General features: G+C 41.0%; 1 protein-coding gene across 1 annotated transcript in view; it reads right to left on the bottom strand.

The window, feature by feature from the left end:
- Positions 1–16,309, bottom strand: part of LOC108626176 (uncharacterized) — a 72,969-nt gene extending 56,660 nt beyond the window's left edge. The window contains exon 1 of the mRNA XM_018026704.2: positions 16,102–16,309. Within this exon, the coding sequence (XP_017882193.1) occupies positions 16,102–16,108 (7 nt within the window). The 5' untranslated portion in view covers positions 16,109–16,309. The remainder of the gene's footprint in view (positions 1–16,101) is intronic.
- Positions 16,310–20,527: the final 4,218 nt, after the last annotated feature.

The following is a 20,527-nucleotide window of genomic DNA, read 5'->3' as shown; positions in this document are numbered from 1 at the left end:
TATTAGATTACTTTTATTAAAATGAATCTGGATAAAACTGGTTTATCATGGTTCATTTGAATTTTCTATGTTCCCTTAAGTAGGTACTTTCATGGGCGTTTATAAAAATTGGCTACAATGACATAGGCATTGTTGGAGTTCATTAAGCGATTCCGAACGACTGGAAAGTTTCGTTCACGATTAATGGCACACCCCTGTCCGAAGGGAAAACGAGAAAATCGAGACCAGCCGAAGGTGAAGGTCCTCTAATTTATCCCGTTCGTTCCGCGTTAACTTGAAAATTTAATCTTCGTAGAGAGGACCGACGCTCTCGATGCTCGATTTCTACTCGAGATTTTATTTTCCTTCCTCCAGCCCGATATTATAATTCTCAAGACAGGAAATTTGTTTCGTGAACACTACACTCACGTTTTCTAAGAAATTAATTATTCTTTTATATAAATTTTGTATCTTACTGCATTGTTTAATGAAATTATTCATTATCTAAGTAATTTTCTATTTATTAACAATAATTATCCTTCGAGGTAAATAATCTTTATTCCATAAAGTGAAACGAAATTCGTATGAATGATAGATCGTAGGTTAATAATTAATTTCAGACTTATAACTTCTAAAACATTAATCAGAGTTCGCTCGAATTTCCCAACAATGTTACAAAATCATATTCCTCGATATACTACAGAACCTTCTCTGGAGCGAGTCAACTCTGTACAAAACATGAGCCAAACTTCAGTGAAAGGTAACAAGAACCGGCTGTACTTTATCAGAAACGCGTTCGAACGGGCACCCAACGAGCCTTTCAGGTACCGGTCAATGGCCGAGATCCACCGACCCTTTTCAACCCTGTCGCGTCCAGGGTCGAGTCGAATACGCGGCATGGTAAGAAAGCTCGTTCGTGAGAAACGAAATTTTGGCTGGGGACCTGGAAGAAGTGGAGCGTGGACGAGGGTCACCCTGTTATCGCGTTCTCCAGCTGGGACCGTGGCCAACGCGTGCCGCCCACCCCGAGAAGCTTCGAAATTGGACTGGCCTCGATTCCCTTAACCGTTATGATTCCCGATATCCTTGTGAAGGTTAAAGCTTCTTAAATGTGAAAGAACACGAGCTTCGAATAAAATCTACTATATCTATCATTATAAGTTTGATGAAATAACGCGACGTGCCATTGGAACTAATGAATTTCTTGGAGATACTTTATATTGAAATTACTTAATTAAGAAAGTACGTTGAGATTGATTAAATCACGACGCAATGAGTTAATTGAAAAGTTAAGGAAGTGAATCGAAAAGATTTAACTTTTTATTAATACCATTGAACAGTCTTGGTTCTATCAGAAATTGCCAAGTTACTTATTGATTTTATTCCGACGAACTACGTATTATGAATGTAAACCATCAAAGGTAAGTCTGATAGACCCGGGTCACTCGCGAGGCAAGATGTTGAGAACTTAAGCCGTTTCAAATCCGAGCTTAAGCGTTGCCGTCAGTCGCGAAAGGGCATCCGGGTCCAAGATGGACCGTTCCCAGGCCCGCGTGACGGACCTCGGGGTTACGACGGACGTAAACTATCTCAGTCGTTATACAGTTCGAAACTATTTCCAAGTCCCGGTTAAGTTATTCGAATTTCATGCAGGCGATATTCCCTGCTCGTAACTCGGCCTATTTAAGTCGCGATAAGCCGGCGTTATGCTAAAACAAACTCGCTCTAAGCGGTGTCCTCGCTGGAATTTAGATGGGGGAACAAAGTGTCGTCAAGGGTTACGTTTTACTTCGCCAATTAAAATTGCAATTATATTTCCTATGAGGAGACGTGATCATTAAACGAATTTCGTTTTTCTCTCGTTTATCGAGACGTGAAATCGTAAAAATTATTAGAAGTCGAACAAATTTTTCATGGAGACTGATCGACGTATCTCCTGACGTATCGTCGTCATCAATCATGATGACGTCGGGTTTGGAGGAAGGTAAATTAGTCGGAGAATTCAGCCGAATCAGGCTCGTCTAATCGAATTAATTCTCACAATATGCAATAGCTGTACGCGTATAATCCACTCGAGGCTTGATTTACTCCTGAAGGATGTCTGAACGTCGGAAGTCCTCCGAGGAGAACGCTTCCGCTTGTTGCCATCGCGAGACAGACGTTACATAATTGACAACTGTCTGATAGCCTGCCAGGTTACTACTATTTTATTCGATCGTTACGAACCGATTTTAAAATAAAACATGTACAGTATCGATTAATAAAATGTCGAACCTGTCTTGGTGATAAATTAATGTAATTATTGGTAATGTATAAAAATCAGCATTGAGTGATTTGTACGCCGGGTTCGGTCATTGCCCGGAGCCAGTCGTAGTCTTTAATTCCGTTCGTTAATAATGCAAGTGTCGCGCCGGAGTCGAACTCGGAATTTCATTATCCGGCCGAGTACTTTGTTACGCGCGATCGTGCGCGAAAATGAACAGGGAGGCGGGCGGTTGAGAAACCGAAGGAGAAAAATAGGAGGGATTCAGCTATCCGTGATTACACGCGGCTCTGCTTCCGAACGCCGATTCCGCGACATTTTACACCGGGGAATCGCGGTCTCCGATCATTTAGAAGCCCTCGTACACAATTTTCACGTGAACTTCATATTTATAGAGGCGTGAGCCATTTCAATTTTTCAAATCGAACAAACTGTGTCTTATTACCTCGATTAGGAAGCATTTCTATAATATTTTGTTGAACAGTACAGAGAATTTCTGTATTTAAAATAGGTGTCTAATAATGAAATTTTTAAATTGTTCTGAAGGCAAATTACAGAAGACGGGTCGGAGATAATAATGATAGTTTTTCGCAGCGAGGCAGACGGGCCTGTTAAAACAAGCCCGATTTTAATTAGAGTCATTAGAACCTGGGATCAGGTAAATCGTCCCTTTTCGTTCGCCGGGGAATTTTATTACGTCTCGCTCGGTAAAATGAAAGGAGAAGGGTCCGCGACCGGAAGGAACCATCGGTAATTCGAGTTTGCGAGTTACTGTGAAAGTTCCACGGCGGACAGTCATTTAGATAATGAATAAGTTTCGTCGAGGCGAAAAGGTTTCACCGATGAAACAACCCTCGACGAAAGCAACGGGAATAAAGTGCCATTTTATCACGGGGAACCCTTCCAGTCGTCGATACACTTAGAGCCGAGTCAAATTTATTAATCCAGATAATAATCATGCAAATTTTTCTATCAATCTACCTTTTCATCTCTCAGTTTATTTCATTAAATGCAATATGAAATAATACAAATTGATCTGTGCGAATGTATTAAATTTCAAACCAGTTTTATAGAATATCAAGTATTAAATAAATGTACGAAATTGTAATATGTTTTATTTAATATAAATAACGTAAACGTAATTCTTTCATAATTTAATCATTGCATGGTTATATTACTGTTTATCGTTTCAACAACGCATCGGGCTATAAAACAGTGCTCTCTCTATTATTTGCTATAGAAGATCGCATGAATTTCATTGAAGGCATCGATACGTTCTGTTTACAGACAGAGGGGCGAAAATCAAGCGTTTCCCATAGCAAACGTAATTGCACTGTACACGATGAATTCGTAATTTCGAAATTAATTAACGTCGGACCCGGGGCATTGCGCAGTTCAATAGAATGCTTAGTACGTACCTCTCATTCGTACACCACGTCATTTCCAAGTGTTTCAAAAATAGACCTCATTCACGAACACGTTTCCAAACAGTGTCTGCGGTATCCTACTGGCTTTCAGAGAGCTTTTATTATACTAATAAAGTTTTTATTATAGTAATATCTCAATTTCTAAATAGTGAACTGATTTAGATGTATTAGGACTCAGATTTAAGCTGGGATTCTACAGAATTTAGAAAGAAATAAAATATATTGATAAATAAATTATGATATAAATAGAGTTCTATTGAAAACTAATACAAATATAGAAAAAAATACTAAAATAGAAAATTTGAAAGAACTGAGGCTAGTAAAAGTGTTATGTGTTTCGCCCTGGTGATATCCCATAGGATTTAAAATATACATTCGGTATCGAGGATTCGAAAGTGACCAACCTAATTACATTTAATCAGAGAGTACGAAAAGAGACTCGACAAATTGATCTAATCGATCATTTTGGAGAACGCGGGACGAGAGGCCCGTTTCGCAGTCGGGTTTCGCGGTCTCCTCCGACAATTAACTCTCGGCCGGATTTTCCAGCAATTTCCCGGGTGAATTAATCACCGTTGCCCGGTATCAACGCTCGAAATTCGAAACGGCGCCCGGTTAAACGCGATTTCGCATGGCGTAATTGTCGCTAGTACCGGATAGATTATGCGAGTCTATTCTGCGCACGGCCCACTTTATTACCTAGACCATCATCCCTCAATCCCCCATCCCATCCCCTTACCGCATTGATTTTATTGCGGTGCGAAACCCAGTTTCGCGACGTGTTAACCCGAATTCGTGACGAATCGTTCTCTTCTGCGTGCTTCTGCTGTATCTCGAGTGCAAAAACCATTCGAGGGTTGCTACAGTTATTGTCTACGTCGGGTTATTAAAACAGATGTTCGGGCGTGAAGGACTGACTGATGAATCTACCGCGTGTCGCAGCTGGGGGATTTAGTGTCGAATAGGCGAGCCGTCTTCGGCGACGAACGCTTGTTGCTTTTCCCATTGGGATTCGTGAACATATTTCGGTCACTGTCAGAATTCACGGTTATATGGGATATACAATTTTTATTACGAACCTTCGTTTACCCGTTTGTACCTTCGCCTCAGTAATTTTAATGGTTCTATCGGAAACGTATTCTCCGTTGGATCGCGACGTACTGTGATAATGGGAATTTAATATCGACTCGCAAGCTTCTTACTTAAAGTTGCTTATCTCTAAAGGACAAGAAAGAAGATGGGATAAACGTAACGTTCGACGGTCATAAAGCTGAAACGTGACGCAGGGTAACGAGCCGGGCGAAACGAGGTAACGCGATAGGATGGCACGGGCCGATAGAATTTTGGCAAGGGAAAATCCGAGGGCGAAGCGGCGCCGTTCAAACGGATAATGAAGCAACGAGCGAAGAAAATAACGAACGGGGAGGGGATTCGATCCACCCTCGATAAATTATGACTGTAAGGCCAGAGGGCGAAATAAAATAAGGACGATCGACCCGCAAGAAAAATTCGTGAAAATCTTGGAAGACTGCCCGTGGCCTGGGCTTCGTTTCGACCGTACGTGACACGAATGAAACCGCGGTACGAAGGTCTCTTTTCTTATTCTATGAATGTTTTGAATTCGACCGTAGAATGAGTTCCTAAATTACAGTTTAAGGTTTATCGGAGTCCATTTATTAGGAAATGGTGTTCGTCAGTGAATCCTGTAGTCAGTTCCTAATTGTAACTGTTTCATCCCTTGGCAGTGCCAATTCTCTTTCATTTTTCTTCCCAAGAATTCCTAACGAGTTTATGTGATCTGTGATCTAAAAATTCCGAGTCAGAATCATATGCGAGCATAAAATATTAAATCAAACGACTAATTCATAAATCTAGAAACAGAAATGAAACTATAGAACGAGCTGAATTTTTGTCAACGAAACCGATGTGCCTCTATACGTGAAACACCGGTCGATCCGCTTTAACGCGTTTAAACGGTATGAGGGAAAATCTTTTGTCGCGGTCTCGCCGGAAACTGTCCTTCCTATCGCGAATCGGATTAGGGAAATCCGGTTTCCCGAAACCGACTACGACCTCCGAGAGCCGCGTCGCAATCAGCTCCGAGTTACTACAAAGAAGTAGTCGATTCGTTACGAGCGAATGTGTCCCGGGAAAAACGTCTCACATAAAAGTGAGTCACTCGCGCGAGTAAGCGTGACAATTACACCGGTCCATCTCCATTGGATTTACCGGAATTAACATAGAATCCATTACGATTTCTAGCTAGATTTTCCTTAATGTTCTTCATATATTTTTATTACGCAGATTATACGTATAAGTAAAATATATATAATATAATATCGAGCTTGTTCTATTAAATGAACAAAAAATCTTTTATTCACTTCCACTCATGAAAGAATAGAGAAAAATCATTTCGTACGCCGCGATGTGTTTTAAATATAAATTACGTCGAATTAAAATTAATAATTAAAACGGAGTCAAGGGATCAGATTTAAGACACGTTGGGATGAAATTCATTTTTCTTCGAGCCGCTGGGTTAACGCGAGTGGACGGTGGTTACGCGTGGAAGACAAACATTTAAGATTGTCAGAGTGCATCTAGCCGAAAGACACACAGCTCCGGGGGTCTCATTCGTTGCGCGGTGAATCCCGCTTTGCACCATCACGATTTCGTGGTGGTGGTGGTATTGATCCAGTAACCCCCCTCCTCCCAAAGAGTGAGCGCGACTGGGGCTTTTCGTTACACCCGTCTCCGCGTGTTCCTCCCGCGCTCGCTCCATGCTGTCTCGCGCTTTCTTCGCCCTTTCTTTCTTCCCTTCCCTTCCCTAGCCGGGAACAACGACGGGGCTCCTTTCATTCGGGGTTGCTCGCTGTTTTTTTCCGATTATTCCGTGCCTCGAATCTTCCCGTCCCAATTCCCCGTCCCGTTTTACTTTCCCAAAGTGTATCAGCGCTTTCCCTCTCATTCTCTTCATTCTTTTTATCGTCGATTCAATTTCTCAAAATTAATCTGTCAGACATGTGCCAGATCAGACATGTATAAATTAAATGTACGGAATATATATTTATTAGAAAATATCTGAAAAAGAAGTAATTGTACTTTGATTGAAAGCATATTTCATAAATGAATTCGCCATTCACAATGAAGAGCATAAAGTTGAAACGTCGCTGACATTGAATGGATTGAATGTAAACCAGTGTCGGTCTCTCAGATTGTCTTTTTCCCTTGGCAAACTGCACGACGCGTCGATGTCTATCGTCGAGTGTCAGGGTAAGGCAGCAGCTCGTGGAATATTCATGCGGACCGTATTATGGCCGCTCGTTGGCTATAATGCGACGCAACCTGCGCCACGTGTGCGCCTGACAGCGACTCGAATATACCGTATCGCGATTCCAGCAGCGGGGCGCCCGGAAACAAACTGCGACGTCTTCGAGAAAACCGGATTCCCGACAGAGATTGTGCATTCACTCAAAACTGAACCTTCAACCGTTTGCAGACTTGCCGACGAAATATTTGATTACTTACTTTCATAGGAAAATTGCAACCAGTTTATTTAGCGAGACTGGCGTTTATCAGAACCAAATCGTAGGATTTTTTATTAATCAATTATTTTAATCAATATAAAATCGAATATATTTTAATCAAAGATTAAGTTAATCTTTTAGTAGTAGTAATCCTTTAGTAATCAAAGATTAAGTTAATCTTTCAGTTAATTTTTTAATCAATATAAAATCGATTCCGCAGAATATATTTTAATCAAAGAATTTTTTTTTATAAGGTTTACTGAAAATTGCCAACGAAAGGGAAGACTGTGTTTTACGACGAGTACTCAGATTGGCGAGGTTAATGGACAGATCGGGATGTTCGTGGTCGGGTGACGATCGACTACGTTTTACGTTCGACGGTATGCAGTGGAATGAGACGGTAGACCGCGCTAGATGCTCGGTCAGCGAAGTAGTTTCGGATGTTCGCGGTCGGGCATGCTGATGCGTCCGTCCCGAATTAAACGTCCTATCTCACGTGCTGCATTAAGGTCGTTCGCGTGATCCAGAAAAGTTTCAAGGAAATTGTTTCAAAGCAATTAATAAAATACGGATTTTATAAGAAAATATGAAGAATGTTAATTATTCCTGTTCCTTTTAATTAACACTATAAACACTTTACTGCGCATAAAATAATCTGCATTTTACCAGTTAAACAAGATGTAGAATATGCCATAATGGAATTTCAAAGTAGTAAAATTACTTTCCTCCAAACTATAATTTTCTATCCGATTCGCGGGGTACGCCAAGCGAGGTAATCGATTTAATTAACGATTAAAGTTTCACGACGGATAGCGAGGCGAGACACGTAACGCGGGCCACTTCCGCGCCGCTGTGATATTTATTAGAGAAACTGCGGCGGATAAAAAAGAGAGTAGGAAACGATGGGGGGGCTTGGGGGATATTGAAACGAGCCTCGCGGATCATAAATCCCGCTGTCCGACTCGCGATACGGTTATTCCACTTACGATAAATGAAATGGAACTTCGGCGCTTTTTTCCTAAGCGCTCGGTCATTAAGAAATTCCCACCTTTTTTCGCTAATTAGAAGAATTATAGTGCCCGTCGCTTTAATCACTTTTGAATCCTCGCTTCGTACCGTACCGAGAAGTTTTATTCTTGGCCCGTTAAAATTTATCGCTGGTCGGAAAATTAACGTTTAAAGTTTTAGTTCGCACGCGATGGAAATGAAATGATAATCGATTAACGGGTAGCGAAGTCGAAAGGAACAGAGGCCGTCTCGGAAGTTCCGCAGAGCTGCCGGAATAATTCCAATTAACCCGGTTCAAATTCCTTTCGTCGCTCGATAAAAGCGGCCAAGAGAGAAAGGGATGGTCAGTGATAAACATCAACAACGGCCGCGTTTTAATCCCCCCCCCCCCCACTGCCACGACTGATGCTCTTTCATCCATTCGGCCAGCTGCTCCTTGAATCGCGAACACTAAGCGTTTCGCTCGACCGTGGCCCGCGCTGCACCGTGCAATATTGTTTAGTCAGCTCGTTTATTCGACACTTTTAACTCCTTTTACCGGCTTAACCCTTTCGTCCCGCAGCGTTTATAATTTCACACATTTTCATGCTCGTAATACATTTAAAAATCGTTATTTATATACATCATATATAATTGTATTAAATATTAGAATTATTATATGAAATATAAATATAAAACAGAGTGTACATAGTATTGAGGATGATACGCAGGGTTAAAACAACCCTAACTCAAGAACTCGAATGCAAACATTATCAATTGTTACAAGAGCTGCATATTTTACGAGTGGACAGCTCTATTTGATTTTTGATAAGCACTCTGAAAATCATCGATCCCGTCGAGGTAGACAAAAAGCAGCCAGTCTAACTGGCAGTTTGTCCCGGAGCCAAAATTTCGCCGGGAACGAAGTGGTGGCGGAGGAGCTAACGGGAAGTAGAGACGGGGGCTTGTTTTCGCCACCGAGTTTTCGCGATCGTACGTCGAGAAGTAACCGAGCGTGCTAGCAGTGACAAAGGGACCGGTTCGTACCGCGTGTAATTTAATTCGTGGCTTGCACCACGGGGGGGGGAGGGGAAGTAGTGCAGGAACCGGAAGCAAAACACCCTGGGGAAGAAAGCGAGGCAGCTAGGGAGGCTTGGTTTAGTTAAAATAATTGCATTAACTTAGCTGAGAATTTCTTTCTCTTTCTTTCGGGCTTTTCTCTTAAAAGATAAATTTAAATTCTGCAGGGATAGAATTGATAGATATTAATTGCACGCGTTACTGATTAATTAGTATGTACAAATGGTATAGTTTTAATATTAAAGAATAGCAAGGTTCCGCATTGGATCGAGGATTGAATTAAATTGTTAACATCTATGGAACAGTAATTCTGTTAATATTAAATAATAACAGAATAATAATAGAATACATTTTGTATATCCTCGGACACGCTTGTTATACGATCTCTGTAGGAATATTCAATACGCAATATTTAACCCAGCTATGGAATGAGTTGATTGACGAGGGGGCACAGTGGTCGTTAAAACTCAACCCAGGACATATTATAACTCTATTATTTTTTGTACGAACTTTGTTCCGCCACAAATTTACGTTTATCGATTTGGCGAAAGGGTGAACGAACTCTGCATTGTTCTCCCCCTTCCAACCATCCCGAGTGCAGTAATAAATTACGCATTGTTATATACGTTTTCCTCGCATTTCCGATAATACTTCGTAAGCTTCTTTCTTGCCGTTTCCATTTTATTCACCTTTGCCAATGGTTTCGGAATTTAGGCTGCTCGTGAACTATCTTTATGGCGGATTGGAATTTAATTAAGGTAATATCGATTGACTAACAAGTTCTGGAATTTCGTGATGAATTTCTAATAATACGCGGTATGGTTTTAACTAATCAGTATCTATCGACCGTTGACGTCAAAAATTCTGCAGCTATCGTTCCAATTAATAGAACTCGTTGACTGATCGATTTTCAAAAGAAGTTGAACGATTATTAATCTCAAAAATCTAATGCATAAAGCGAAACGGGATTAAATGTTGGAAAGCAAGCGACAGAGCGGCGCTGGGAGACAGGAAAAAAATTGGCGCACGAAAAGACGATTAAAGATAAAAGGGGCGAACGGGGATGGGAATAAATCGTCGCGAACGGTGGTAATGGCTTAATGCAGCCTAGCGAAAGCGGCCGTTCGTAATAGCAAGCACGCCATCTTATTATTACGACCGTCGCGTGGACTCTCTGTAGCATTATTGCCACCATTTCTAGTGGATTAGCTGCTTTCCCAGAAATCTCGTGACTCGACCGATTCTCGGTACGAAACATTTTTCAGACCCTAAACATTAAGTGCATAGCTTTGCCATTTGATGAAACGTTACGTGTAGACAAGACAAAACTGGTTCTATATAATAATTGTAACTAAGTAAATCTCTATACTAATTTTTTTCTATTAATAACTGAATGATTAAACATTCGTTTGCTATATAAATAATTCTTCTTAGCGTTAAATGCATAGCATTGCTATTTGCCAAAATTCTGTATAGAAATAATTTTGTACAATTTCAATTGCAATAATGCCAATTGACTGTTGATGAATCTTTTAAATGTTCCAAGAGTCAAGGGTGTATCGGATAAAAAAAGTGCACGGGAAGGAAAGAAGGTATCGAGTTGAGAGAATAGGTCAGAAGTAGGGTCGGCCCGGTCCGCTCCGACGGATATCGCAGCGATTTTCCATCCGGGATAGAGAGGCTGGTAGCAGGCCCCTGGCGGCCGAGCGAGGGGGTGGTAGCACTGACACCACGACCCAGATACAGGCCATTGTGCACCGCACCGAGAGAGCAGTATATACTGTATAGTATACAGGCGGCGGATTGCGTCATAGCTCGGCACAGCCGCAACGTCGGCTCCGGTTTCCGGCCGAGGCTGCCCGAGCGAAGATCGTTTTCCACTGACGCAGTAGTCGCTGCCGTTTTTCAGCCAACGGACCACCTACCCTCCCGATGCTTTTTCTCTTTCGGTCAAGAATTGACCCAGTTGGACAGCCTCGTTTTCTTCTTCTCTATTACCGCGGGTTCGTTTTCTCGGTTGCAAGTTTTCGGTTTTTTTTTATTCAACATCATATAAGAAACTAAAGTCCAGTTGACGGGACGGTAGATCGAACTTGGGGAATAAAAGAAAAGAGAGTCGAACTATTTCCAGTAAATGTACCAACGACCGTTCTTACACCGACTCTACGTCTTCTAGCGAGCGCTCGGATAAATTGATAGAGGAGAAACAAAGCTAAACGCGTGTAACGATCGGGTCGTAACAACTCTTCCTAAAGAGGGTGCCCGTTCCGAGGATCCCGTAAATAAGAAAGTCGGTGGGCAATGGCCGCGTCAGAGAAGAAACGAACGATTGAAAGTGCAACAAGAACCTGGACTGCCTCTGGCCGGAGCTGGAACAGGAGTTGCCAGTTTTCCGCGTTAAAGCGTGTCGAGGTTCGGCGAAACGGTAGAGAAGGGCGGCCGGTGGAAACAAAGATGGGTTCGCGGAAGAAAGAGGCGGGCGACAGGGAAAGGAGAATTGCAAAGGGGGTTGAAAGAATGGGAAAAGTTAAGGGAGGGAATGGTCTCGAACCAGGTCTTCGGTCTCTTTAAATCGTCCACGAATTCGAGCACTAACCGTTCCACGGTGAATGGGTTTCCTGTTTGCTCGACCGTCACGACTCCCAGTTATATATTGCGCTCTTTTTTACAACTACAGAATGTAAATAATAAATTTACATAAAATCACAGGAGATTATTGATTCGAATTTTTTAAGCATTAATCGACGTCAATGAATGATTTACAATAATTCCTCTGATCAAAGTACGGAGGAGTTATCACGTTAATAGAAATCTCTGCGATATTCTATTATACCGTACGAACTGAAAGTGACATTGAAATCTTGGACACTGTGTGAACAACGTTGATATTTGAACGTGTTACTAAGATTGCTGAGAGCTTGCAGCTTTTAATCTCGCCGACACTTTATGTGCCTTTGCAATTAGAATAATTAAGGTGCTCCCGGCACGCGTGCATCCTGTTTCGCAGTTGATTCATATTTACTTCGAGAGTGGAGGCGTGGGTTAAGCAAATTCCTAGGTAACTTTCTGTAGTAACTCGATGGACAACGTGTATGTTTAGGCAGCGGTCCAGAAACGAGCAGAGCTAGCGCGCTAACGATCTGGCTAAAAGCAGTCGTTTGACCGACGAAAACTGAACCTTCCCTTCCTTCCTTCCTTCCTTCGCGACGAAGATCGTTAACGATCTCGAAATCGAGCCGATTCGCTCAGACCTTAGCGTCCTTTGCCAGGAGTAACAGCGGTTTAGAATTGACTTGTTCGTTTGTGAAACCGCCAGGCCTCTTGATTGCTCCGATCGGGTTAATTAATTCAACTTCCGAAACGTTTAGCAATATCGAGCCAAAGACGACTTAAGTCAAGGCTCTGTTAGTACTGCAACTGCTGTTACAACTTAAAGGTTTGACCGAGACGTTAAAAGAGGAACGTGATAGACAGCGAAGAACACAATTAAAAGTGCGTTCACTACAAAAGATTAGGAGAAAGTTTGATTAAAAACAGCCCGTGGAAGCCCGGGACGAGGTTTGGAACGTTCTCAGTTGGATTCCAGCTAAATGAAACAATTTTTTCTTTAGTTACCTTCGGTCGACCCTTCCCGATTGGGCGTACCGTGAAAACGGATAAATAAACGAAGAAATAGAGTGAAAGAGGAGCCGATCGCGACTCAAAGGGCTTCCAGACATTCCACACGGGATGCAAAGCGCATCGTTCCCATGCCTCTCCCGCGTTTCAATGACCGCTCGCCCTCCGTGGATAACGAACATCCACGAGACGTCGAAACGAAAGACGTCCGTGGATTCCTTTTGACTTCCTGTTTTCCTTCTCTATCCAGTCCAATTACTCCCGTAGGAATTTTCATAACTCTATGCCTCAGAGAACGTGCGATTCCGAAATTTTCGATAGGAAATTAATACACTGTATGATATATAGAATGTAACATGCAATGCACCATGTTTTATGCAAAATATTACATAAATTTAGATTAAGATTTGCAAAAATAATTACGTGCATTATACTTTAGATGTGGTGTAAATTTTTACACATTAGTATTCCTTATATTTCTTGCACCTGTTTTAAAAATCTGCAGTCTGATAATTTAGAATTATTAAGAAGACATTTCGCGAGGAACAGTTTTGGTATTGAAAACATTTGGACTAGTTTTAATATCTGAAATTAGGGTCACCAACCTCAATTCCACGGGTGAAAAATTACTCTGGACCGAGCCTAATTCTGACCTACTCCCACCACTCCATCCTGTTTCCTTGCTCGCTTTTTACAGACCCATTGTGTTCATCGTTTTTGGAATTTCAACGATGAAATAATTAATTTTGTGCGAGACTAATTTATTAGAGAAAGTTCACAGAGTATTAAAACGTCAGATTATTTGAATTAAGTAAACTTTTAACATTTTAAACAGGTTGATAACCCAATTTCGCTCTTCTACCCAGATACCATCTTCTTTTTTGTTCTACTTTCTGAGACCTGGTTTCTCTACCCGAATTGAGCACTTTGGCAATCTGCGAAAAATGTTTCCGGTGTATCCATTTGTTATTCTGAACTGGAATTGCATTTTTAGTATAAATGAACCGCTCGAAGGGTTAAGAAACGTTCGACGCTCCAATTATTCACACGAATTTCGTCCAGCATATTCGGGTCAACATTTGAATTGACTTAATTCGGACGTGGAACTCGGTCGAATTTTAATAGGACGGGGTTACGATTTTGGATTCATAAGATATTTTCGTCGGCGAAAGAAGTGGAATTCATTATCGAGATTCTAGAGCGGCGTAAGAAGAGTCATCTAGGACCTTTCTGGCTCCTCCTCGGAGGTGTTCTGGACTGGGTTAAGTGCCGTGCCAACCATTACCCGGGATTTCTATCGATTTTTTATTTTTATAAACGACGCTCGTTCACAAGCAATTTCCTAAGTTTCTGCACAAACTTTGAAACATCTTTCCTCGGCTCGATTTTGTACGAACGAGAACCAGAGATTCTACGTTTACACTTTTCCAATTTTGTTTAACCCGATTGGACATCAGTTTTAATTTAATTTTATTATGAACGAGGAATGGTTGGTTTTTTTATCCTCATGTAAAATACTGTTTCAAATTAGCGGCACCAAGTTGCGTTCCTTCGTGTGAAAAACGGGACACGAAACGCTGAACGCGTATCCTGGAATTACATTTCCAGCGATTTTCGCGACCCGGATCGCAGTGTTGATTGTTCGCACGCAATCGTTGCTCCAGATTTCAAATGACAGACATTTTTCGTCATCGTTTCGAGAACGCCGCACCTCTTCAGCGAAAAGTAGAACCAAGAAATAAAAAATTAGGGCAATTGCAAAGCGTGAATCAAGTATCAATTAATTGTGAACATTGCCGAGTTGAAAGAAGCAAATGGAAAATGCCAATAAATTTATTATCAAAGAAGAGATAAAATTGAATAGAATTTCTATCGTTACTTCGGTTTGGATTCAGAAGAAAAAAATCTATTTATACGAGATGTGAACGAAACAGGACGTGAGCAGGCAACGAACGGTCGGCTCACAGTCGTTTGAATTTATGCAGTTCGTATGCATTATGCGTGGTACGTGGCGGCGTTCTCGCGCGTGACCGGTTTTACTGGCGATAAATGCGAGTTACAACCCGTAACAGCTCGTACGGAGATCCCCTGTCGTCTTAAAAATTCGTTTCGTTGCCTGTTTGCGATGCGTCGATCCTGAATAATCAAAACTTTCTCATCGCGTCTCTTGAATCTCTTATCATCATAAAAAATTCCAATGGTTTACATTTACCTTCGCACTCTTTCTAAAAGCAATTTCGAATTTACACAAAACCTAATCTCTGGTCAGTTAAAAATTCAAATTCCGAAAAATGATAATAATTAAAAATGATGATTTTACAATTTCAATTGATGTGCAAAATCTATTGCTCGAAGGTCTCCATTTACTGTCCCTACTCGAACGGGCATATTGATCGCAGTTTTATTATTTTTTACTCTTCGCCTAATGTAGGTTAAACGATTAAAAGATAACACGGACGTTGCGCTCGGGCCGAGATAAAGGCTCGATGAAGTTCTTAATGGAGCCTAGATTAGCGGACTAGAGATCCATGCTCCAAGATACGAATAGAGAACAATTTTTCATCGACTTTCCCGCTGCTCTAATTTGTTCTAGAACGGATTAAAGAGGCATCTACCGATCTACTTTGACTTTTTCTGACCGTGGTTAAAAGTCGAGTAAAAAATTAATGGTAGGATGTATATATATTTTGCGAAACGGAAATCAATATCGTTCCGTGTTTGTAGCATAATAATACGTAAATAGATGACGGATTTCCATGCGAAATAAGATAGCAGTTTAAAACAACGTGCCTCAGATTGACAGGTTGCATTTATCATTTCTGCACATTGAACATCCTTGTAAATGGATCGAATCCGACGTGTATACAATCAGTTATTATAAATAGAGAATTAGATGAATTGATAAACGATTTTTAAAGATAACAATTGTATCGATGTTATATTCATTCGTGATAATCATTAGCGATATTTGTGAGAGCATCGTTTGGGTAAATGTTTGATTGAAATTTCGAATAAAATTCCCGAAATTCCCGGCAACAGCGTGCGCGATAATTGCATCGAGATAAAATCGAGGTTGTCCGTGGTTATTGGTTAATTTCTGGTACAAATAGAGCGAGCGTAGTGGGAGGGTGTTGCGGTCACGTATAAGGGGTCAGAAACATCGATGGTCGTCGATCGACCGTGGGTCGAGCATCGAACGAGAGAGAACTTTCAAAGGACTCACCCTTCATGCCGAGTACTTGCGCTCTCCTCCAGTCTAGAGGACACTCTCTCTCCTCTGCCTGTGTGTGTGTGTATGTGCGTGTACGCCTCTCTCGCGTACGTGTGTTTGCTTGCTTGCTATCGATACGAATCGAGACACGACTCGCTGAAAAGTCTGGTATCACTCGATGCTGGATCTACTTTGATCAGGAATACACGCAGGAACATAGAACACCTGCAACAGAAAGAATTCAAGCTTCTATAGAATATAGAAATTGATTTCCTCTTACAATCAAAATCATGATTAGAATGATACAATTTATTAACCCTTTGGTCTATAACCACGAGTCAAACTCGTGGTGAGGAATTTGTCCATAAGATGCCGAGTATTATTATTAGAACTTTCATATTTACTATAGCTCACGCAATTGGCAGATATCGTGTAGGCCAAGGGGTTAATAGAAATAAATGAATCGTCCTTAAAAACTATACTTCAAAATTTGTAAGTACAAGTCTCTACTAGTTTCAGATTCAATTTTTTCTGTGATAATGCCGGAGTCATTGCTAACTCCGATTCACACCTGATGGGTGCATGTGCGCAATCAAAAGACACGTACTAGATTTCTGCAGTGGTAACTACAGCGATAAAACGTATAACTTCCTTATTGCGTTCCTAACGCTCGGTTTACTAGTGACTCCGGAGCAGTATACAGACGGTTAAGTTGACACTGCGAACTTTATTAAGAAGAATCTTATCTTTTCAGAATGGATACCCTGAACGATAGTCATTCGAGGAAAATGACTGGGGATCGAAATCGAAGAACGCGATCGTTAGACGAGTAGTTCACGAGCGGGCCGACGGTAATCCTGAACCATTAGGCGGTTTCTAGCCGACAATACCATCTCGAACCGAGGACTGTTCGCTTTTGTGCTCTCGACAGACAAATCAACGGAAATTAGGACTTCTTTGATGGGGAACAGGCCTAAATATCGATCAATGCTTTCCAGAAACCAATTCTAACAAAACTCTATTTAATATGCTATAGAAAAATAAAATTATCTTTATCCAAAAAATGTTTCAAGTGTTCATAATTTCAAATATTGCAAGCTAAAAGATATTTTTTTTAAATCCGTCCCTTTTCTACTTTCTTATTTAAAATGCTTTGATAGGATCGTGGCATTGTTTACTTTGGACTTTAGATAAACGATTATCGGTGTAACAACGACAACATGAGAGAGAATGGAAGCGGAACAACAACGAAATCCTGGCCGCAGGATTAATCCAGGTACGCGGACACGTTCAATTAGCCGGGCATGTATATCTGTTTGTAAAGGGATCGAGGGGGGTTGGAGGACTCTGAATCGTCCCGGGGGATGCTGGCTCCACGGAAAAGAGCAAAGACTGGGTGGCGGAAAAGCGAGTTGACGTTTCCCTGGAAATGTGCCGGCGTTATCGTTTCCGTCCTCATAACGTGCCGCGGCGTCGCTTATCGCGCTTTATCAGCAACGATCCGGTTGGAAAGCTGCGCGAGCACTTTCCACCCTATCGTTTTCCGCCCGTTCGCCATCTATTTTCCTTTTTTGCCTCTCCCTTCTTTGTCTCGCTTTATTCTCATCCCTTGTCCTTTTTTTTTCGTGCGGCTTGTTTATTTAAGATTAAATTGCTTCCGAGGTTAACGTCTCATAAAAACAATTAACAACGTATACATCAGAGTAATCTCTCCTTCAGGAGTTTAACAATCTTTTTATACAAATTTTATCTACCGTTTTTTGTCCAGTTCCTACTTTCACTTATCTAATTACGACATTCTGCAAAGCTCTCAGCAGTTCAGTCACGTTATCACGGTTATTCAAGGAACAGCACAATATTCACTTTACAGTATTTAATATACAATTTGCAACGAATAAAAGATACTCGGCTCTGTCAGTCAATGAATTTCAAACGCGATATTAAATCGTCCGCCGTCCTACATTCGAGCCTTAATCATCCATTTCCAACTGCGCTTTTCTCCTTGCCATTTTTTTCTTCTCTCTCGAAATCGCGTGTAAACGGGACGCCGAGCAATTTTCACCGTAGTTACAACCCCGTTTTGTATCTCGCTACGAGGCTGGGACGACAATAGTCGAGAAACACAAGGCGCGGGTGGATTTAAAGGACGACTGGAGAAGAAACGTCTGGGTCTAGCCAGAAATATGGCCAAGGAGAATTTCGTGTTCTACGAGGAAAAATGCTCGCCCCTTAAACTTTTCGAATCGTTTCCGTCTTGGGAATCGTCTCTTACTTGTTCTTTGTCTCAGCACGTGTTCACGAAAAGAAATACAACATAAAACGTCCAGCTGCTTTATATTTTACGAGATATTAATGGTGTTGGTATTTAGGAATAGAGAATTCAGCTGCGTCTGACTTATTTTAAGCCACACCACTTAAAACATCATTTTACGATTGTGGGTAGTTAAGAAATTATGATTTTGATCATTTCGTACCAGAATTAAATAACAGAAATAGAATTTCAATTATGTCTGACCAATGTCAGTCTATACTACTTAGAACGAGTTTATACGTTTCATTATTGCAACTGCATTAGTATAAAACATTGCTCTAAAACATTTTTCGTGCAGTTATTGATTTTAAATATAAATTCAATGCTCATTTTGCTTCATGTTTAAAGCAGTGAATTTATGTATTAAGTGCTTCAACCGAGAAAGAAATGAGGTTCCGTCAAAAGGCTACTCGGTGAGTAAAATCGTCAAATATTCGTTAGCCGAGCTCTCTGGTTGCAAATCAGCTTGTTTACTATGTCGGCTGAATATTAATCGAAACTCAGCGGAACTTGAACGAAAGGCGACTCGAGGCTTTTCCTTTTTCTTGTACGCGTTCCTAGAGTTCCTCCGCGGGAAAAAGTTGTAATTGAATCGACGATCGACTCTAGTCTTTGTTTGAATTTTAATCGAGAACCTCCGTACATACATATATATATATATGTATATATACATCGACGTCCTCAGATAGTTTCTGCAACTTAATGGACTCGATTATCGACCGTAAACATAACTTCTTCCGAGTTCCTCTCTTCCGTTGCATAACGACTAGATGCCACGCTCCTTTCTCGATAAAACTTTCGATTTTATGAGACGCTTTTTATATAAGGAAAATTTTAATTTCGTCGTTCGTTCAATTATTAATTCTTTTCAATTTTTAATTTTGTTTAAATATTTTACTGTACTCCCTCAGAAAATAATTAAAGAAGATTGAATTATTTAAATAAGTATTGTATGTTTCCTTAGTAATTGTTCAGAGATAATAGGAAATAATGGGTCAACGATAAATCTCTGTCTCCACTTTTTAGTAGTGAAAAATTAGAAAAGATTTTCTCCAGCGGCCATCGAATTCAATAAAGAAGCTCGCTGCTAAGAGCGTAAATCTTCCCGGGGCTTCTTTCTACCTATTAAACCTAGACCTAGCGCTCAAGGAACGTTCTTCATCCTCGAGGATATTCCTCGAGGAGATCGGGAACCGTAAGAGATTCCAAGCTTTTGTTCGGTTCTCTTCGCTACGCAGTTTCGATCCCGTACTCCAATTTACTTCAATTTACCTGATCTGATACGCGTACCTCGTCTTGGCTTTCATAAAGATTACAAAGCAACGAGGTGTATGAATTATTTTATGAGAATTTATTAAATCTGTCGTATCGTAAAATAGAAATGGCAAGTGGAAAAAAAAGTTCATAAGTTGGCACATTCGCGACTGTTCCAAGTGTTTTGAACAGGCTATGCACGATTTATAGTATGAATGCACATCTACTGAAAATGCAAGTGAGAAACGCGTGGACAAATATAAGCAATCGAAAATATTTGCAGCGAGGAAAACTGAATCCGGATAGCGGTTAAGGGTTTACAAACAAAAGAGCACGGCCAGCATCGAAGCCTCCCAGCTCTCATCTTGACTTCTCAACCCTTCCCGTTTTCCATCCGCACTCGACCTCCCTCCTCCTCGTTCTCACATTTTTTTTTTCCCCCTTTCCTCCCTTTTCGCTCCGCCCCGTTTTTTGTTCTTTTCGCTGTCCCCGGGAAAAAATGTCGCTCTTTCTCAGCCCCCGTGTTCCCCAGACTGAAGACGTTCTCTTGGTCCCGCACTCCGAGGACAAGCATTTCATTCTTCAACCAGCGTTTCCCCGTATTTTCCACCGGCATTTTTTTCTCTTCGCCTTCTGCTTCTCGTTTGGCCGAGATGAACCCTGGCCATAGGAAAAACTCGCGTTCCTCAGACAACCGTAACGTTTTCTTCCTTGGTCTTACAAATACGAGTTTCCACTTACAAAGTTCGTGATTAATATTCCTTTATTACATCTTGCAACATTCATTTTTATACGTGCATCAGTCTTAAAAAATTGTCATTTTCATTCTGGTGAAACATGCATTTTCCGTAATTAAATATTCCAATACAATTT

Source organism: Ceratina calcarata, unplaced genomic scaffold, assembly GCF_001652005.2.
Source record: "Ceratina calcarata isolate Rehan_Ccalc_2016 unplaced genomic scaffold, ASM165200v1 scaffold120.2, whole genome shotgun sequence".
Lineage (NCBI taxonomy): Eukaryota > Metazoa > Arthropoda > Insecta > Hymenoptera > Apidae > Ceratina > Ceratina calcarata.
This window is presented reverse-complemented; position numbering and strand designations above follow the sequence as displayed.